This window comes from Dysidea avara, chromosome 9 (genome assembly GCF_963678975.1).
Source record: "Dysidea avara chromosome 9, odDysAvar1.4, whole genome shotgun sequence".
NCBI classification, from domain to species: domain Eukaryota; kingdom Metazoa; phylum Porifera; class Demospongiae; order Dictyoceratida; family Dysideidae; genus Dysidea; species Dysidea avara.
The window spans coordinates 18226346-18248544 of record NC_089280.1 but is presented as its reverse complement, the minus strand read 5'-3'; the positions used below and the strand labels follow the sequence as shown (position 1 = coordinate 18248544).

Below are 22199 nucleotides of genomic sequence, written 5' to 3'. Positions count from 1 at the left end.
CATTAAGTACAATTCACAAATTTAATCAACAAAATTTGGCAGAAGTGTTTGACTGGTGTGTGATCATGTATACTAAAAGTACATGTGATGTCATGGAGTTGCATATGCCCTCATAATCACAACATCACTAGTTGGCCTACAATGATAGCAATAACACAAGAGCCACTTTATATAGCATTTTGTTACTTTTCATCTCCAGTAGTTGACACTAGTCCAATCCGTCTAACTGTGTCGATTCCACCAGACACTCTGCCAAATATGGAATGACTATCTATAGTGAAATAATTAAATGAAAGAATCAACAGAGCATTATGAACAGTATGCAATGTAAATAAGGAAATAGCGAACAAGAGACAAAAATTTTGAGTACACGGAAAACATAAAAAATTTTAGTTTCTAGGGGATGCATGAATGATCCACACAATAGACCCTCAACTAAATGGCTCATTTATCAATGACTGTTCAATTAGAGTATTTTCAAGTAAGCGTATATTCTATTAGAGTACTTATTCATCACTTCACCAGCTGCACAGCATACAACATACTGTGTCATGATCACTGTTACTAGTAACTTTAACAATCACGCACGGACCAATTCATCTATATACTACGTAGTTTTTTGACAGTGTACATACAGTCAACAAGCAATAGCTTACTGTACCAGTCAAACTAGTACCTTGGCATTAACTCAAAGGTCACAGGTAAATCCTTAGTTCATTAACAGATTTCTGAATGCATGCAGTCAGAATAGGCATACACATTGACACTGAGTTTAAAAAGATATTGTTTATTACTGACTGCTCTGAGATATGGCTGTACATTTATCTTACATGGGTAGAATGTTACGAAGCAAAGCCGAAGATGATATAGCCAAAGAATTAAAATTGTTTTAAAGCGTTAATACATTTATCTTCAAGGCAATATCAATAGGGGGACAGTCAGTAACAATTGTCCTCCTTAGGAGACTTTTTATAACACAATTATATTGATTCAACTTTGTACATTTACCTACATATAGACTTTGACAATATTAAAATCTTGTACGCAGGTTTCGTTGACCACACAACACCTTAATGCCTTAATATGAAACTTTACTTACCATCCAGCCAAGGTGTGGGTGCTAGCGTGATGTAGAATTGGCTGCCATTTGTGTTTGGCCCACTATAAAATCATTCCAGTGACTAGAAACAAATTTAGAAATACGAAATATTACCTATTGGCCATTGCTAGGACACCAGCTCCTGTGTGCTTCAAATTAGGATGAACCTCATCTTCAAATAATCCACTGAAATAGCCCACATAGTAATAGTAACTACATAAATAATATTATCACTTACTTGTTGTATATTGAGGTACCACCAAATCCTGTTCCGGTAGGGTCTCCAGTTTGTATCATGAAATCCTAATAAAGTTCACCTAGCAACTAGCATGGTAACAGTGGTAACACACCTTTATGATTCGATGGAATTTGCAATTATTATAGTAACCCTGAGATGCCTAATAAAGTATTACATTAAATAAGTACACTATGTAACTGTCCTGTTAACTCACTAGGACAGCAAAATTAGTACATGTTTTTGGTGCATGGTTCCAATAGAGTTCTAACGTTATATTTCCCTGCAAAAAGAAACAAAATTACATCTAGACGCAACACATGCACTACACATACCACACACACACACAAATTATATATGCATGCACACATACACAAACACATACTTCAGGTTCCACAACCTCTATCTACAAGACCTGGACAAGTACAGCAGGAGCACAAGACTCAAGTGACTGAGTGGTGCACAGGCATCCCAGTGCTGGTTTGCTGGATGGCAATAGCTGTATGCCGGAGGCTTTGCTTGCTTGTTTTGCTTACATGTGTGTACGATTCCAGAAGACCTCAACACCACATGCATGCATACTGTGCACATATGCAAACACACATCAAGAAATCTTGTCAGAGATCACATGAGAAATCAGAAGTCACCTTGAAAATCACACAAGGTATTTGATATCAACAAGATTCAGATGATATGAAGGTCATATCAACTTCCCGAGGAGCTGCCAACCTGTCAAAATCAACCCAACAAGGCTTGAGAGGTTCGCCATCACAATTCAACTGAAACAAAGTTAAAATAATATTGAATTCAAAAACTTTAGCGTGATACTTATAATCTAGATTTTGATTGGATTAATATTGCAAGTGATTTGTTGCTAAACATAAGCACCAACATTTTTAGTCAATTCACACCAAAATTCTCTAGGTAGATTCTACATTTCTACACTGATATGACTGATACGTAGTAGTTACCACTGAACCTGTACATAGTAATGTGCAAGCACATATAGCACCAAAGTTCAATATGGTAGAGAAGTTGGTCCTAATGGAACTACTATCCACCACATTATACACTGTGAACTCTTGGTGGCTTATAAATTTATAGCATGGAGGATGAGACAAATGATTGTGGTGTTGAAGATGTCAGGTGAAGAGTCCCCTTCACGTATATACATGCCTCTGAAAAAGCAGGTCACAGTGAATTATTAAAGACAAACACACACGCACGCACGCACGCACACACACACACACATTCTACTAGAGTAGGGACCATAGCACATCAATAAAAAGCATTGAATAGTGCACGATATTAAATCACAGTAAAACAATAAGAAGTGTTATATTCCTACTGTGCATTTCCCTTATGGTATCTTGAACACAGTAGGGATATAACATTTCTTAATTGTTTTAGCATGCACTACTCCAGCTTGTTTCAGTACTTTTATTGATGTACTACGGTCCCTACTCTAGTTGAAAATTCCTATACTTGTTTCTGAACTTTTTTTTGCAAATAATAATTATTGTGACTGGTGAACCCATGCATACTGCGTCAAAAGAAAGAAATGGTGTTGCGCGACCCAGCTATATCAATCATCCTCTGAAAAGTGAAGTATCCATTACGTTTCGTTGTCAGCTATGTTCAACCTGTTACATAGCAGTACGCACCAAGAACTGTTCGAAAAGCACCTCTGCAATCAAAGTAGCCACTATGAAAATACAGACGATTTCCATTATGAAGGGAAGCCATCACGTGCTACCAGCAAATCGACACTTTTTGCTGTCAGCAAAGATGAATGGGACACAAAGGAGGACACTGGTAAGTCTGTGAAGAATGCATTGTATGTACTGCGGTATACCAAAAGGCACGTGTCCGGCTGAAGCGACGTTGAACGGTGAAAAAATCAAGCCCGTAGCCTTAGCCATTATTGAGTTACGCTTTTCTGAAGGCAGTCAGTCAGTCAGTCACTAGAAAATTCTGTTAAATACTTTTTTTAAATTCCGTAGCAACTTGTTGAAAGCATTTTGGGTCATGATCAATCTGAAGGCTTGTTTGGGCTTAGTTTTACCTAACCAATACTGCCTCATCGTTGTCTGGGAAAAGTGAGGCTGGTTTTTGGGTGATGTTTTTTAATGGGCGACGGCCACAACTTTGTGGTCCCTACTATACATTACTATCATACTGTATGATATGTTGCCACAGTGTGTGACGGATACTTATATTTATGACACCTTAGAAGTAGGTAATTGCTGAAACCAATGACATAGTGACAACAAAATTGAAAACAGTGCATTACAAACCAGCAGTCATGCTCAGCAAAGCTTTGGTACAAGTAGCCAGTTTAAATTCTTACCAGGTCATCACAAGGTGATAACTCATTTTATTAGTGTATCCAAGCAAGACAACAGTCCATTAGATCAAAGAAACTTCACAGCAACAGTAAATCTTCTGTAAAAGCTAAAAAACTAGATGCTATGGTTATGTAGATGCCCAGATACATGTACATGATGGAGCTAAAATAAATATGCCAACAAGTTGCTCAGTGGCAAAGACAATATAATATGGACAAATGAAAGAAAACACTCACTTTGACATACATTACCTGTAAACTACGTATATGGGAAAAAAATATTGTTTGTTTTGAAAAAAGATCAGGTGTTATTGTCAACTCACACACGGCATGTGGACAAATGTTGTAAGAGGTGGGATGAAAACGTGAACAAAATTGACAAATGTTTTCAAGAGGTCTTAAAATATAAAACCAACACATCACTTTACAATTATACCATCAGGATTCAGCATCATGACGTTTCATCCAGGCTACAAAGTCTAACTAACAGGCAATTCCCTGTTGGTGTTGACCAGTGCATTCAATATTGACTGTGTGTTTAAAGCTGCATAGCTTCTGGTATCTAGTAGCAATGTTGCTGAGGCCATCATAGCAATGAACAACTAGTAATACACCAAATGGAATTCATGCCAATACTACCAGTATGTTTGAAAATGAATACCTTTGAAGTGATTTGGTGATAATACCGTGGTATCCCAGTATATCTGGCTCCATCCACTAACCCCAATGTCCCAACCAAAAGTTATTATTAACTCTTGATTCTACTGATCAGTATCACTCAACAAGGAAGTGATTATCATTATTAAGTCAACTTGATCAAATAAAGATAATATCATTATATATCAGCTGTATATAGCTAGCTATCAGTGACAAACAAAACATGTTTTAGGTGATTGATTGCCAATGCTGAAAACACTGTAGAAATGCTATCACAGCATAATGCTTTGCTTAAGTTTGCAATGTCACTACTTACATATGTATCTACAGGGGTATACAATTTTTATATGGGTCTAGAGCCATCCCCTGTTTACATACTGTCCAAAGAAATATAGCTGCTGAATGCAGTACCTTTTAAGAATACAACCTCAGACTTTAATAACAAGTTAGATTCTGACCCAAAAAGATTGATTGCCCGCTGCAGCAAGGAGTACCAATTTCTGATACATTCATTGCAACATTATTTGCTATAATGGAAGAGGCTACTTTTAAAGTACTTTTAAAGTGCTAGTAAACTAGCAACTAGTACTTTTAAGTGCTGGTTTTGCAAAGTATGCAATAGAATACACTGTTTTTTTGCCTTGCTTGCACTGGCATATACAGTAACAAATTTAATGTAGAATCTGTCATGAAACAGTGGCAGTATATATATGATGAGCTAAAGAAAAGAGGCATTGATGTAGTTAGATGGGGACTCTCAGGAACTATGTAACAGCAATGCAGGTATCAACAGAATACAAATCAAGTTCTATAACTTTACATTCAGGATGTGGTTCATCCTGCAGTACAGCCTAAAACAAGGTTGCTTAAACCATCAATAGCACTACCACTTGGAACATTTGGTTGAAGAGCGTCACCTGAGGAACTGAACATGGTTTAAGAAATTAATTTTAAGAATTATGAGAAGAATGATAAACAAGCCTTTAACAGATTTGGTTGAATACATATCAGATGAAGTGCATTTACGTACCTTGACTAAATGAAATCCATCAATAACTACTATACAGATTAAAAATTTGGAGATTTTGAAGCAAGATGAAGAGGTCTGGTATGTTGCTTTTTTCTTTTGGGAAAGTGGGTCATTCTTCATCCCTCTTTTAACATAGCCGACAATTTTGTGACAAACCAATACATGTGCAGTTGTATACAGAACTAAAATACAGATGCATGCTCACTGCTTACACATGTCATAACACTTTAAATGACAGTAAGAAATTTTTACCCTGGTTACTGGGTTTCCAGTGCTGTGAGAAGTATGAACAGCAGTATCTTCTCCAAGGTCAGTGGAGTTTTAGGTCTCTTGCACAGGCTTCACCATTTGTAAGTTTTGTGGCAATTACAATCAGAATGCAAAGACACAAAACACCGGATGACTAGGAGAAAGCCTTGGCTGTATGGTGTTAACATGGAAGAAATCTCAAAAAGCATATAGAAGTTCCATGAATCTTGGTATGGCTACTCAGCTCAGGAGAAGGAGATAACACACCAATTCACTTATCCATTTCAAATTTAGTGAGTTTGAAGAACAGAGTCAAAACATGTTGAGTCAGGAATCACATGACTGGCTAATGCGAAGCTTATCAGTACTGCATTAGTAGGCAAATTAAAGTCATTACAAACAGTGTCCAGTAGTAAACAAACCAAAGCCAAGGAAAAAAACCAAGCACACTTCCCATATTAAAATCATTCGTTATCCCCACAAATCAACTACAGTATGGGACTACAAGAGGGAGAGTTGTTTTCTTTCTCAGATTGTTTGTTTAGAGCTACGTAGGGTTAAACTGTTAGAAATCTAGTGTAAAGTAGAAATCAAAACTCATGCGTCTGTCCTACAATTGAGAAAGGTTAGATACAATTAATCTTGGAGGGTAGAAAAGGTGTTAAAAGATTTTGTTGTTAAGAGATCACAAAGGGCTTGCAGTGGGATATTAATGCTGATTACTCATTAATACCATAAGCGTAGAAATTTTCGTGGTGTTAAATTTTGCGGATTTTGTGGTTTGCAGCTGATCCACGAAAATTAATCCACATAAACTGATCCACGAAAATCAATCCATTTAGAAACTCATGTCTCAGCTAGAGCAGACCTAGACTATTATCCAATACACTTTCCACACTATTAACGCACATTGTATTGTAATTCACTACGTACGACCTGACGACGACACGTGCACCTATTGTCCTATTCACCACGTGAATAGATACTGATGGCCTTGTTCAAGTATGTAAGACTCGTTTCCTCTGATTTCAGCAGGCAAGATTTTCTTTTGTGGTGAGTCAACCCCACAAAATGGTTTGCTTAGTCCCAGATAATTACGCCAGCTTAAATGGAGTAGCCAAAGCTGTTGTTAAGCTGTAAAACCTTAAACACAACCTTAAAGCACGAATTTTGCTCCCCGCAGCTCCTCGAGAAAGTAAACTGGCTCATCGAGATTAAACCACGAAAAATTATACCCATGAAATTTAATACACTTGCAAACCTGTCTTTTTGGCAAACCACCCACAAAATTTAATACGCTTACGGTAGAGAGGTTGCATACGAAACGCGCGTCTCGAAATGCTTAACAATTGTTGCTAGCCAGCCATGCTTGAGTCAGGGTAGAGGATGAAGGCTGCAGTCATTCTCAATGGTTAAGCGCACAACGGAACATGTTCTCTAGGTTAGTCACTTGTATAAACTAGGATAACCGTGGTCAAAAGCTTATAAAAGCATTAAAATTTGTGACTAATCTATCGAAAATTAATAATGCACTTGTCTGTATTAAACCTAGTTTTCAATATTTGTTTCCAACCTTATCCTAGCATCTGACAGTGATACACATTGTTGGCAGCTCACGGTGACAAACCAACAGCGTTCGTCCCATTGAAACTTGCTCCTAAGTATGGCTGACTAGCAACAGTTGTTAAGCATTATTGGCGGAATGCAAGCTCTCTAATCTCACTTGCAAGCTACTAGCTGCATACACTAACTGAGAAACAAATGCTTTGATGGACTTGGTCTAGCAGTTTTAGCTACATCACAACATCTACTTTTAAACTTAATTGTACAAGAAAGTACACTGAAAGATAGCGCCAATAAGAATTCTATTTAGAAATCATTGAGAAATAATGTTTTGAAATTGAAATCGTGTAACTGCTATCTCTAATGCCTTTGTGTATGTGTCGTGCCCCCCTCACACATACCCACCTGCAGGGAAGGACACACACATGCACTACACACAGAGTAACGAAGTCTAATCTATGACACCACACAGAGATAAACACCACACTAGTACTACTATGCACACAACAATCCTGTAGTGCTTACCATTGTGGTTTCTAGTACAACCTCCTTTGGTTGCTCTGCCATGTTAACTGGGCTGTGTTACTGTTCTGTGTGCGTGGATGAAAATTTCTGTGCGTATTCCGACCAGTGAGCTGCAAAACTACTAAACTCCGAATTGCCTGACAAAACTTCTCCCAAGTTTTGATTGACCGTGGCGAGTTTCGCAGAAATATCTTCAATTTCTTCTGCAATTTCTTGTACAAAATGTTTCTTCGTCTGTGCCAAAACCTGTTTATCGTGATCCGCACTGTGCGCTTCACTCATTTCCAACTAAAGCGCACTATGAAACAAAATTAAAATGTGTAGTGTTGATGTAAGCTCATGGGAGTACAATTTTACTTGTAGAAGAATTATAGAACAACCGTAAGACTAGGTAAGCTGAGGTGTTTTATCATTATATTTCAAAGTCACGTGTAAAGCCATGAATTGGCAAAAGCTGGCGTTTTAATACTACATGTATTGAAAGTGGTCCATACAGATAAATGCATACGTACAATGAACTGGTGTATGCACGCTGTGTGTGCAGGGAGTAATGTGTGGTTTTGTACTTGTTAGAACAAAACATGGCAGATACAGGGGAGCTGGGGGGCACTGGAGGGCATCAGGATGATGGAACACTTGTAGTACAGAACCCAGCCTTGACTCCTGATGATATTAAACATGATAAAGAACACACCCCATTACAAGGTGACCCTTATCAACTGGTATATGGCGTAAAAGATGACAGCTCCGACAGTAGTGATGAGTCTTCTTCCAGTGAATCTTCATCATCTAATAAACCAAATGATAACCCACTCTTGGCTTACCTGCCTGGAGAGAATGCTGGCTCTAAAGAGTTAGTGAATGCAGAGACATCTTCTGTGTCATCTAGTAGCGAAAAGAAAAGCCGAGAGGCAACGCCAAGCAGCCCTGACATCCCTGTCGTCAACCAGAACACTGAAACACCAGAAAAAATTGAAAATGATGAGAAAGGTGCTAAAGAAGCCCCAGCTGTGGAGCAAAGTGTTAACAGTGCTGAGAATACTAAACAGGAAGAAAAAACTGAACCTTCTAAAAAGCATACTGTTTCTCCTCTGAGAATACCTTCGACTAGTTCACTGGACCAGGAACAAACTTATGAACCAGCTTATGTTTATAGGGGTGTAATCTATCTGGGTTCTACCACTGTCAATGCTCCTATCAGTGAAGTAGAAGCTAACAGAAAAATTGGAATACTTAAGAAGCACAGTGATGCAGCTCAAGCAATTCCTGTTAACTTGTTAGTGCCAACAATGAGTACAGGAAAAGTGGCTCTTAAAGACCCTGAAACAGACCAACCGCTGGCTACATTTCCAGTAAAAACTATCTTGTTCTGTGTCCGAGGAGCATCGCCTGACATGCTTGACTGTTTTGCCTTCAACGTGAGGCACAAGACAAGTGGCATATTTCACTGTCATGTGTTCCAATGTGAGAATGCTCAAGAGGTGGGTAATTTAAATGTAGAACTGTGATTAAAGATTTAATGAGGTGTATTTTAAGTTGTTGGTGATGGTATCACTGTAATATACATATACATACAATTTTCAGCTTTGAATTTCATATGCACCCAACTACATTAGTTTACAAATTTGGCTAACTAATAATATATAGTACAGCTGAGTCCATGAAATTGTGTGTGTGGAGGAGGCTCCTAATCAGTTTGCAAACTCAGCTACAAGTTGGTGTCAATATTAGGATCCTGTTGTGTATGTGTTGTACAATACTGTACAATAAATTGTTATACTTGTAACTGTAGAAGTTGTACAAGAGTTCATAATATTCCCTAACAATGATTGAATCAAATTTGCCTGTTAATGTGGACACTCAAAATGAGAACACCTGGATAATCCAGACACTTAGCCATGGTCAGGTCTCACAAAACCCTTACTTACAGCGTTAACTCACCTGGAAAATCAGGACACCTTGATAATCCAGCTAGCTTGCTGGCCATATTAAGGTGCAATGTAGGTATTTAGATTCATTGAGTTACATTGTAATCAGTTTCCAAGGTTAAAGTGTCCCTGATTATTATTATTGATGTCCCACAAAGGCGTAGTGTACAGAGAGAGTTGTATAAGTTTGTCTGTAATTTTTAAAACTTGAGTAGCATCCAATGCAAAACAGTGAGGAATCGTGGTCCATCTGTTTTGTCTTATAAAGGATCTTGTGATAACTGATATTGGCTGCCTTTTTGTGGTATGTAAAATGCATTAAGATTCATTCTTATGAGTGCTATAGAGACTTACAAGAAAGCTACAGTGTAGCGTGTACATACTGGAACCTTACGTATTTGCATTCTTGGTTGCACTACGTAGTTTGAGCTTCCATTTTTGTGTCTTCTTATGGACATGCCCTTTGCAAGGGTGCCACTGTGTATATAGAACCAGCTGAGCAGTTGGAATTCTACATTAGTGCCACTGTCATCCACAGATAATTTTACAGGTCTGTGTGGCACATTAACAGCAATCAGTAACCATCAAGAACTGTTAAAACTGTACTGAAAGACATTTGTATGTTGTAATGCTTGGCTTGTAAGTGTTTCAGTCTGTAATTCTATTTATTTCTTTTACTGCAGTGTGCCAGAGTTTTCAATGCTGTTGGAAGTGCTTTCAAGAGGAAGAGGGTATGTTATTTACATTTGTGTAGAATGGTGGACTTTAGGTTTCTGTGTTTAGTGTTCAAATGTATAATAGCTACACACTGTACTCGTGATGTGTAGGCTAGGGTAGTGCATGGGTATAGATAGTGTTTACAAACTCTTTTCAATGAATGTTTACCTAAAGTTACAGATGAGATAGTAAACGATTATTGTCCTATTTGTCACACCTGTGTCTAGGTTAGTGAATGCACTTATACAGACTATATCTACGTAAGTTGTAGTTAGACCAACCACAAGGATCTTCGTGATTGTAAAAACCCGATGCAAAGCCAAGGTTTTTAAAAGCACGAAGGTCTGAGTGGGTGGTCACTAACTCACTTAAAATCACACTGTGTATGCGTATGCATACATACAGGATTGTATAAGCGTACTTATGTTTGTACATACAGTACATATCACAATTCAATCTGTTCTGTTCACCATATAATTCTTGAAGTAACTTTAGGGACTTTTTACTTTAAGGTTATTATACTGTAGAATGTCTTGTAGCATCCACCCAATGTGACTGTATAAAGGCTACTAAGAATTGATTGTGTGCAGACATAAACTAGGCCACTCTTCAATGTCAGTCTGTATAAGAACGACAGTAGTTTTCAGCTGGGTACAGGAACAAATTGCAAAAGTTTTTCTTGTAGCTTCCAGAATGTATTCTTTTCACTGTGCTTTTTATTATCAACACAGAACTTTGCATATCTAGGTATGGCTTATTTCCGCAACTCATTGTCTTAGAATTAAACTTCAGAAGTTGGTGGCCCTTATTGAAAGATGGAGGGATATTTTTGTATGTCCTGTTCAAAATGCAGTAAATTTGTCTGACATTTTAAAATTGATAGCTGATTTATGCCACTCCACAACTTGATTAAAGATTTTTTCAATATTTCCACAGACTGTGATGTCACCAACTGAAGATGGTGGTCAGTTGCTACAGGAGTTTGATGTCACCTTGGACATTTTGGAGGACGATGGTAAGGGGAACTTCAGTCCAGTTAGTATGGACAAGGACTGCTTCAAGCTGAGACAAAACACATTCAAGAAGGTTATCATTGCTCTGGCACAGCCCAACACTGAACGGCCACTACTGGTGGAGAGGTATGTGGCATTAACCAGTACTGAAATAAGTGCCTTTAGTGAAGGCTTACTTGCTAATTGAAGTAGCTTCATTATGGTGACCATGTCAAGTAGGTCCCAAGCATAGCTAAAGTGTACTTCATGACCTCAAGACCACCTCTATTATGCAGTGATTATGTCAAGTAGGTCTCAAACATAAGTAACTAAAGTGTACTTCATGACCTCATTAATAAGACCTCAGTACTCAGTATTTAAACCTCATTATTGGGGCTTATATTTTTTGGTCCAAAAGTCCGACTCCTAGTTGAACCTGTGGAACAATTCCAGTTAACATATCTGAGTATTAATTGTAGCAATTAAAATTATACAGAGTAATGCAGTGCATGCGTGTATGCTATTACATAGCTACATAGTTGTATTGTATTTTTTGTGTGGTTTGTTTTATGTATTTATATACATACGTAAATATCCTGGAGAAGTTTTTACACTACATTTGCATGTTTTTTTTTTGCTATAGTTATATACGTACATACGTACTTTTTCACTTTGTGTGTGTAGATGTTCAGGGCTTTTGCTCTCACCTGGAAAGAATGTTAAACACTCTGAAATGAACTTGTTGGACATGGTATGTGTATATGCATTCAGGCTGTATGTACGTACATAACTGTATTGAACATGCACACAATTCATATCACCATTATATTTGTTGTTACAGATGAAGATGACATTAGGGGCAGACAAGTCAGTCATAATTAGTGGAATATGGAATCCTTCCCTACCATTCTCCGTGATACTTAATGAGGAGACGCCTAAAGGTGTGCACATGTGATAAGCATGTGGGCTATAATTGTGCGGTGTCTTGAATTGTATTTCGGAAGGCTCTGTTTTATATCATCATTTCACTTCATCCTCCTCATGTAATTCCAAATAGCATGCATGTCCTGAGCCATTGGTGAATTAATCACAATTTGTTCTATTGGAAAAGAACTTTCATTGCTGCTTCACCTATTAGCCAAAATATTACTTACCATATCCGTAGACTCGGTACATACCTATGTGTGCACATCCCTTGTAAATACAACATGATCTTATTTACATGTGTATGAGTATCACATGCAGGCAGTTGCCTATGTAAAGCCCTATGTAAAGCCCAAAAACTTGTGTTTGCTTTTGTGAACTATCATTTGTGCATGTATGTATTTGCAGCTTCTCGGTTAAGTCTGACAGTGGCTGCTGATGTTGTTCTACAGTCTGTGGCTGAGCCTGTGAGATTTGTTAGGTGAGTGATGCAACCTTGTAGTCACTGATATATGTTTGCATAGTATAAGTAACCCGTTCACAAAGCAAAGGTACACATATACACTAGAGTGCACAAAAAAAACTTTGCGACGTTTTTAATCTTTCCATGAATGTTCATGAAGGCTCACTGATCATGAACAGCTTGTGAATTCATGAACTGTTCACCAGCAGAACAAGCGTGTGCCCACCTTTAAGTCGTCTTAAGACATAGTATGTGCATCAGGGTGTGTTTTACTTCATGAAGAAGTACCTCACTCTGTGATGAGTATCACAATGAATCTTGTTTAACAGAGACCTGCTATGGCCTTACTATATTCTCTGCCTGGTCATACACAAGTCTTCATGAAGATGTGCCTCACTTCATGACAACTCTGCATATACAGTTCACGTGCATTAATATAACCCATAAGTCTTGGCTTTGTGAATAATAAGAAACACTTGACCTGCAAACAGCTTTATATATCTTAGCTTATTCACTGGTTCACATGCAGGTTACCATTTGCATCAGTTCGCGATACACGCTTGGAGAAGCATTTATGAACAGTTATAAAAAGTTTTTTGTGCCCCATACTATATTCCTTGTACTTGGAAGTTTTAGTATTTGAGTAGTACACATATGTAGAATGCTCAATTCTCTTACGGTGTAGCTGCTTATTTGAATGCTTAATCTTTCAGAGAGGTTAAAGTTCGTGTGTTGAAAAGTGACCTACTAGCCTGGGTCCAAGTGTCATTGACACGAAGGAAGCCTTCCACTGAAACTTTCCTGCTGACACTGCAAAAGGTATGATAATGTATATGTATGTATGTCTACATGTGTGTGTTGCATACATGTATGTACTGTAATTTTGTACACATATTACACTTGTTTGCCTATTTAGTCTTTTGAAAGTACGCCCAAGAACATTCTCTACACTGTAAAGGCTCTGGTGAGCACGGCTGTAAAAAGGGAGGGATCCTCAAGTCCTTCATCATCACCTAAAGTCAATCGACACGTATCACTGGACATGCCCACCAGCCCCACCCACCAAGAGGTTGAGCAGAAGAAACACCCATTGATGGCTAAAGCGAAGGATGGAACAGCTGGTGATGTGGAGAGTGATAACTCTGTAGCATGTGAGAGCTATCTGTGTATTTGTATCTGTATGAGGAAAAAGTTTGATGGGAGAATAGTTAGGCAAAATTGGCAGATTTGTTTAAATTTTCTTGTCCAATTTGTGTATCATTTTGACAAGAGTTCATTATTATGAGCTCAGATCAAAATTCGTTTTGGTTTGTTCTAGAACCCTGAACTTTTCTTTGTTATAACTCACTTGTGCCAAATTCAAATATATAGCTTTCGCCAATTTTTGTTTATCATCAAAGTTGGAAAAGTAGTTGGCCCCTTTCACAAATCAAGTTGCATATCTTTGATATTGACTATTCCAAAATTTCCCTTGATTGTTGATCAGCTTCTCCAACTTGTCACAATCTTACCTACAGTGGAGGATGAGGAGGATGAGGTGATGGCATCAGGATGGGGAGAGGTGGACAACAGTGCCTTCAGGGATGATGTGATGGTGGAGTGGGGGTCACTGTTGGAGAGGTGGGATGGTAGGGACAAGTCTCGTCCTAAACAGTTGATCAAACTGTGTCGACAGGTGAAAAACTGTGTGTGTAGTGTAGTGCATGTTTGTGTGTGTGTGTGTAGTGTGTGTACATGCGTGTCTGTATATGTATGTGTGTGTCTGTGCATGTGTCCATACATGCCATATGTGTATGTGTGTGTCTGTGTACATATGTGTACAGGTCCCCGTATGTACAGTCTGTATGTGTACATATGTGTATGTGTTATATGTTTAGACTGTGTACATGCATGCATGTGTGCAGTCAAGTGTATGGATCATTGGCCTAATGATCACAAGGTCCCAGTTTAATGACTGGTTGCATGCAGTTGCTGTTGCTCTTTCTTTGAGCAAAAAAATTGACTCACTTCCTCACTTAACAGTCTGCCATTTGTATTAATGGGGACCAGGGTAATAACTGGGAAAGCAAATGTTCAGCTGTTCTTCTGTGGATTTATTCTCCATGTGAATTTTCTCCATGATATTTTTAAATACTGAGGGGCTTCCCCATGTTTTCTGAGCTGGAATGTCTTGTTACACACAACTTTGAAACTTTTTTTAGTGTATATGTACATATCAGTATGTAAGACCAGGATCCTGTAAACGTCTTGGGCTCCTGGTGTATATATATGTGGTATATTCACACTTGTAGGGCATCCCTAATGCTCTGAGGGGACAAGTATGGCAGATGTTAGCTGGTACCACATTTGATCCTCAACTACAAGATGCTTATCGACTACTGATCACTAAAGTAAGCCATCATGTACATAGCACTGATACTGTCTTGACACTTTTGATATTGTGTGCTAGATTGTAGGATATTTAGTAAAAACTAATGTAGTAAAGTATCACACAGTCACATTGTTTGTTTTTTTTTGTTTTTTTTTTGTTTTAATAGAAAACACTATTGAGTGTGTACCGTATTGTGATTGTCTTTTGAATTTGATGTGAAGAGATTTTTTATTAAATGCTAGTAGTGACATCTGCTTAAATGCAGGCCTTCGGGTTGTGTGTATGTATACCAGTAGTGTGTAGGTATTTCATACGGTTTCTAACACGGAGATTTACGACCATGTTTAGAGCTCACCAACAGAAGACATCATCAACTGGGACATCAAGAGGACTTACGTAGCGCATGATTACTTCAAGGATGCCGATGGTAAAGAAGCATTGTACAAGATCAGCAAGGCATATTCCGTGTATGATGGAGAGATAGGATACTGTCAGGGACTATCGTTCATCGCAGCTGTTCTGTTATTAGAAGTGAGTAACACTGTATCAGTGAACCTAAGTACAAAAGTTAGTAAATCAATGATCTGCTGTACAAAGTGAACTTCAGGTTAATATTTATTTAACTGAATAAAAAGTTTATTTAACTGTTTATGTTACTGAATAAAAGTTTGTTCAACTACATTGATTACATTGGGTTTTTCTGTAAGGCAGGGTGCTCCTCTGCATTTGGGATGTAGTATTATGTTGTTAGCAGCTCTGTGATAATTAATACACAGTATGACTGTAGCTGAGTATTTTTATCTTGTAATTTAGTGTTGTATGTGTGTTTCTCATACAGAAAATGCCAGAGGAACAAGCATTCAGTGTACTGGTGAAGATCATGTTTAACTATGGCCACCGAGACATGTTCAAGCCGGGCTTTGAGCTGCTACACTGCATGCTGTTCCAGCTGGACAAGCTGATAGAGGTGAGAAAAATCCCTCCATCAGTGTAAAAAAATTAACACTCACATGCTAAAGTGTTCGGGGGCAGAATAGTGTGCATTTGTGAATTTATGGTTTTAGGTGAGGCTGAATTTGTGATAAAACAGTACATTTGTACAAAGTTACTGCTGTATGTAGTACATATCTAGTATGTATTTGGTGTTGAACTTTCTTGTAGGATACTATGCCAGATTTACATGCTCATTTGGTGAATGAGAAGGTTGAGGGCCACATGTTTGCATCACAGTGGTTCCTTACACTCTACACTGCCAAGTTTCCACTGCCTGTGGTCTTCCATATATTGGATCTGTATTTGTGCGAGGTGTGTGTGTTTGTGTGTAGTGTAGTTTAGTGTGTATGTGTGGTCTGTCATGTCATGGAGACCAGGCAGGGTCAGGGGACTCCCTTGCATTGGCCTTGAAAGCCAACAAGACGGCTTCACATTATGCATACACCATGCTTTGCATGAGGCGGACTAAGTCTCTGACTCAGGTCCCTGCAATTGTCTATGACTCCTTAAGCTCCTCTCACCTGTACTAAATTTCAATAGTTTGTAAAATAAGATAGTCAGCGTCCCCTGAGTGTGTACCTTCCATGGAGGGTTGGGGCAGAAGATGATGGGTCTTCAGACAAGCAGGAGTGTGTGTGTGTGCGTGCATGCGTGTGTGTGTGTGTGTGTTCATTTGTATTTGCTTATAGTACATATGTATGATCATTTGTATACGCAGGGCTTGCGGACCGTCTTTCAAACTGCACTAGCACTTCTTAAGGTATATCTGTGCTAGGCTATGTTTCCACACCTAAACTATCACATCTCACATCTCACAGATATCTCGGAAAGACTTACTTGCACTTGACTTCGAAGGCATTCTCAAGTTTTTCAGAGTCCACTTACCCAAGAAGTTTAGTGGTGATGAAGACTGCAGACACTTATTCCACACAATTAATTCAATAAAGGCAAGTGTAGTGTGTCTTCTACAGTACAATGACCATTTTGTTTATAGGTAACAGAGAGAAAACTGAAGAAATATGATAAGGAATATCAAATCCACCGTGACAGTTTGGCTCAAGAAGAGGATCCCATCAAAAGACTTGAGGTATGTGCTGTTGTCCACTTTTACAGATCACTTACCAAAGACCTACTTATGTACTTTGTGTCTTAATTCTTCTGTAGAGAGAGAATAAACAACTTCAAGGCAACATTATTAGGCTGGAGCACGAGAATGATACCTTGGCTCAGGAGTTAGTTTTGAGCAAGATCACACTAAGAACAGAGATGGATAAAGTAGTTGTTATTAATGTTCTGCTTTTTAGAAAATGTTGTTTACTTCTTTTATACAGCTAGAAGAAAGAATTGACACACTTAGTAAGGAAGGAAGATCACATAAAACAGGCAAAGAAGCTGCTAACATACTCATAAGTGAAATCCGAGAAGAATTACAACAGGTCAAGTTTTTTTAAATCTATGTTGTGAATATAAGCTGCTAAAATCACTCACCTATCATGGTGTGTCAGGATGGCCGAGTGGTCTAAGGCGCCAGACTCAAGGTTAAACCTTACTTGCGTAGGCGAGTATTCTGGTCCACGTATGTGGGCGTGGGTTCGAATCCCACTTCTGACAAGCCGATTTTTTTTTCGTCTTATATACCTTTTTGTGCACACTTTTTAAAAACTTTATTTTATCGATATGTTTGTTCTGCGCAGGCGAAGGAAATGTACCAGAAAGCCATGATGCAAATAATGGAAGAGCGACAGCAACACGCCACCGCCGTTACAGAATATAAACTGGTAAAGAGACAATTAATCAAAACATGCTGCTTATTTCATTAACTTAGACGATCCAACGTCTTGATGACAACTATCGCGTCCAACAGGAAGATTTGAAAAGGGAATTACAAGCAGTCAAGGTAGCTGTGTGTATGGCCCGCATGTGTACTAACATTTTACTCTTCAGAATAAGCTACGGAAGGCAACTCAAGCAGACGGTGAAGAAGCAATCGAAGACGACTCTGAAGAACGTTGTAAAAAAGCGGAGAGCAAACTACGCGAGACAGAACTAGAATTAGCTAGTACTAAACTACAACTGGTAGAGTCCCAGTGCCAGGTACAAGAACTGGATCATAAACTGACGGAAATCATGCACGAGCCAGCGCACAAAGGCTGGTCACAGTGGTTTGGTAGAAAGAACACTTGATGCATATTAATTCACACTTTCAATTTATATCAAAATGTGTGCCAGAGGCATATACAGTGAATGTAGCATGGCTGTACTGCATGTACGTAGCTATAGCTAGGTCTAGACTACTGAAATTTTAAAATTGATAAACACGGTGAAAACAACGAATGGATTTGCAGGAGTTGGGCATGATCACAAGTACCTGGAGTAACCACCGCAAAGTAACTCGTGCAGGCTGGGCAGAGTCCTTAAAAAGTGAAATCAGTTGATGTCTTACCGCATAGCTATGCAAATTCTAGCAAAACAAAGCAGATGGTCATGTGAAGTTCTCATTACCATCAGTGTTTAATTAAGCCATGCATGCAAGGATCCACTAGCAGCTACACAAATTCCATGCATCCATCTGACCGCATGAATAGTCTTTCTACAGTTTACCCAGTGACACAAGTGTCTTCACCAACTCATGAGCTGAACACGTTGCAATTGCAGATGATTGTTTGGAAAGGAGGGTACGATAAGAGATGGTACAATATTGGATTCAAATATCCTATTGAGCTGATGGCCATTGTAGAAGCACCAATAGTTAGAGGAGACTAAGACAAGAGAGACAAAGAGCAATGCTGAACTTCTTCAAGTATAGCTAGATACAGCATGCATGTTTATCTTTACATAGTGACAGTTTTTGGCTCTTACTTGCTGCAACTGATCATGATGTAGAATTTCATGCAGCACTTCAATAACTTTCAGTTCTAGATATGAAGCTTCAGAGTCCTTTCCATCCAGTTATGCCTTGTAATCAGGAGACAATGGAGAAGGCCACTAACCATTTGCAATGAAATAGATAGAGCTACTTGAACCGCTGAACTTTATATTTAAACAACCCACACAGTCTTCAACAACAGTCCATTATGACACTGTGACAGATGGCTTTAGCGTTGGTATAGTGTCACAGTGAAGTGAGGAAGAATTCACAAGGTATCCATTGTGACTGTCTGACGTGTATCAATATAGTATAATTGTGACAGTAGTAATTGACACATAAGCACATGTGCATATTTATTATTGGTATGTAGAATCCTATACCCATATATGGTTGAATCTGTTGCGTTCATAGTTCATAGTGTTATTATAGCTCAGTCATGTGATCTGTGGTTTCATATTATTTTGCTTTTCATGTGTTAGTTGTAGCTTCATGAACTGCTGCAAGGGATACTATACTTAGATACTATATACTTAGTAGATACATTAACCTGAATGCACATAGTAAAGTCTACAGAGGTGACTGAAAGGATAGAAATTTACTGTTTATAATAGTCAGCTATCAAAAATTTACTGTCTATTTGACTAAATACCTACTTGACCAGTCAAGAATGGCTGGCCACTTTCAACTAACAAGACTGATATACTCTAATAGAACAGTCAGCTTTTGCAGTCAATGAAAGCATGTGCTTAAAAAGTTGTTTCATAACTGATACCATTGAACTCTTGCTGGGACATATAGAGAAGGTTTTCAAGGGTTTGATCAGGAAACCTCACTTGAAATTTAAATCTTTATGTTTGCACCAGGAACCTTTTAGTTTGGCAGGTGATGACTGCACAAAAATGCTGACTGAGTAACAGCATGCAGTACAGCACAAAAACTTTTAGTAACTGGCAGAAAACTTACATTCATTTCCCAGCATCTACAAAAGGGACATGAGCCAGATTGAAGAGCTAATTTTTATCATAGATCGAGATACTCTAATGAAGGTGTCGAATATACTCTAATAGAACATTCATATAAAATACTATGTATGAATGATGTATTATTATGAGAAGAAACTTTACTGGTGAAAATGATGTAGAGCATTAAAGTTCAAATTTTTTTATTTGAGAAGAATATTTTTAGACCAGACATTGTAAATGCATACAAAACTGAGCGTGAAATTATAACTGTTAGTTGCATTTTGTGTTAGATTTTCAATATAATATCAACATGATAAATATCATAATTTCAACTGATTTGATTTAGATATTAATTTTATTATGTGAGTGGGCTAATTGCATGGATATATATATAATTCACACACTCAACTATTGCGTAGATAGGACTAACACTGAAAAGTCTAATGGAAAATTTAGTCAATGCAGTGAAAGAAATGTAACCCTGAAAAACCTAGTGCACGTGCACTGCTATGATAGAATTTTTAAATACTTTTGAGAAATTACAAACAGATAAATTAAACTGCCCTTGAAGCTAAAAGTGGGTGTATGATAATCTCAACTATAGTGCTAATGAAAATGTGAGCCACCTTACTCACCTTGGTTCATTGTGACAACAAGTATAAGGGTAACACATCACACATAACTTTCATGCATTACACTGTCAAAACACAATGTGGTTGATTGGTGTGTATAATGTAGATATGTAAATACATATCAAGTGTACTTTTTGTTGTTATCAAAGTGTTAAAGCAAGATGTATTTTGTATCAAGAATGCCTACATAATTTTTAGTGCTTTAATATTATTACCTGTGTGTTTACAACTCAAAATGTAATCAGATCACCTGTCTAATTGATCATCCCTATAAATCATGTGTCATTTGTGTATAAAGTGACTTGTTTTTCTGCTCAAAAACCACAAAATTATACCCTAAAGGTAACCATAATAGGATTTACTGTACGGTTTCTTGATTTAAGATTGGATACCGGGCAGTCAGTTCGGCTGGTTTGCCCAGGGGGTGAAAAGCCCCAAACTAACTAATAATTGCAACAATTAATGAATTAATAGCTGCATGACATTGAATGGAATTACTAACATATACTGGTGTGTAACTTTGTACTGTTGCCTCACATTTTGGGAAGCAGAGGAGCATAAACTGTTCTAGTGAGAAGAATTGCTCGTGCTAGGAATGGATTAGCTGAATTTATTGTTGACAGTGAACAAAGATAAATTGACCTTAATATGTATCTAACACAAACTATCATTTAGCAATAAGAAATATATACTGGTAATTCAATTTATAGCTGGAAATATTTATATACCTCAACATAAATATTTTGTTGTTCATGTAAGGTTATTCGCAGTCTTAAGAAGGTTCTACAACTATCATGCAGCTAATAATGTCACTGTCACATTATAATATTTGATCTTCCCAGTAACTATGAGGTGAAGGTCATACCAGATAAGATTCCCAGTATCTACAATGGGGACAAGACTGTCATTTATGGTCTTCTGGTAGAGAAATCAGAGCTACTCTGACTGCATGGTAACATTGTTGGGAAGGAGTTGACATTCTGTTCACCCTTTATGTTTTTGGTAATTCTAGAAGATAATGTAGGATTTTTTTGCTTTTAAGTACAAACATGATGCTTGGATGAGACCTCCATTTTAAATTTTAAGCATTCATTTCAGTCATTTAATAGCTACTTGCATGTGGAGTGTAACGTAGCTCTAACACTGATAGTAAATAAAACTAAAACTGACTTTTACTTTTAGTTATCTGACTAAAACTATAAAACTGAAGTTTTTATAATTTTTCAAAAGACTAAAACTAAAACTAAAAGTGCCTCAATTTTTACACTGAAATTTATACTAAAACTAAAAAATTAATGTTACTTAATGTTTATAAATAGCTAACTGAAATTAAACTAAAAGTACTTACCACGAATACAATTAACTATAACTAAAACTAAAAGTACTTACCACCTAAAACTTGTCGCTTGTTTAAAACTAAAACTAAAAGTACTTTACTGCTATATTGTAGTGACACTTGAACACATATAGCTATCTAATTATTCATTATACACATACTTTCAATATAAAAGCAACCAAAAAGTGCTTTGCTATGAAGATATCTAATGATCAGCTTTAATGCTAAAAAGTTACTACTGTGATGTTTTCAAACAGACATAGTTAACTTAAACTATCACAGAATTTAAATCATACAGTACAGTAGT

The 22199-nt window shown here is 37.6% G+C and overlaps 2 protein-coding genes and 1 non-coding gene across 3 annotated transcripts; 2 read left to right on the top strand and 1 right to left on the bottom strand.

The window, feature by feature from the left end:
- Window positions 1-7: 7 nt before the first annotated feature.
- On the bottom strand, window positions 8-8020 carry LOC136265688 (uncharacterized). Its single transcript, XM_066060584.1, has 8 exons — window positions 7706-8020; window positions 1552-1617; window positions 1450-1497; window positions 1338-1402; window positions 1214-1285; window positions 1100-1161; window positions 187-271; window positions 8-136 (listed from the first exon to the last, which is right to left on the bottom strand). Exons 1-8 carry the CDS (start codon window positions 7745-7747, stop codon window positions 91-93), a joined length of 486 nt encoding a protein of 161 aa, XP_065916656.1. The 5' UTR covers window positions 7748-8020; the 3' UTR covers window positions 8-90.
- Window positions 7949-18338, top strand: LOC136265687 (rab GTPase-activating protein 1-like). Its single transcript, XM_066060583.1, has 22 exons — window positions 7949-8096; window positions 8279-9186; window positions 10317-10364; window positions 11287-11489; window positions 12027-12093; window positions 12184-12283; window positions 12675-12747; window positions 13443-13548; window positions 13646-13880; window positions 14247-14404; window positions 15021-15119; window positions 15449-15631; window positions 15939-16067; window positions 16262-16405; window positions 16812-16853; window positions 16912-17040; window positions 17088-17180; window positions 17258-17368; window positions 17425-17529; window positions 17788-17871; window positions 17919-17990; window positions 18038-18338. Exons 2-22 carry the CDS (start codon window positions 8287-8289, stop codon window positions 18275-18277), a joined length of 3321 nt encoding a protein of 1106 aa, XP_065916655.1. The 5' UTR covers window positions 7949-8096; window positions 8279-8286; the 3' UTR covers window positions 18278-18338.
- Window positions 17594-17704, top strand: Trnal-caa (transfer RNA leucine (anticodon CAA)). Its single transcript has 2 exons — window positions 17594-17631; window positions 17659-17704. It is a non-coding gene; the product is annotated as a tRNA-Leu (tRNA).
- Window positions 18339-22199: the final 3861 nt, after the last annotated feature.

Bases quoted from the DNA above. Each gene is read 5' to 3' on its own strand.
- LOC136265688 (XM_066060584.1), bottom strand. From the start codon at position 7,747: ATGGCAGAGCAACCAAAGGAGGTTGTACTAGAAACCACAATG. The intron at 1,618-7,705 runs GTAAGCACTACA...TTCTTTTTGCAG, and splicing joins TTGTACTAGAAACCACAATG to GGAAATATAACGTTAGAACT. The intron at 1,403-1,449 runs GTGTGTTACCAC...GAACTTTATTAG, and splicing joins AATTCCATCGAATCATAAAG to GATTTCATGATACAAACTGG.
- LOC136265687 (XM_066060583.1), top strand. From the start codon at position 8,287: ATGGCAGATACAGGGGAGCTGGGGGGCACTGGAGGGCATCAGGATGAT. The intron at 11,490-12,026 runs GTATGTGGCATT...TTGTGTGTGTAG, and splicing joins CGGCCACTACTGGTGGAGAG to ATGTTCAGGGCTTTTGCTCT. The intron at 15,120-15,448 runs GTAAGCCATCAT...GACCATGTTTAG, and splicing joins ATCGACTACTGATCACTAAA to AGCTCACCAACAGAAGACAT.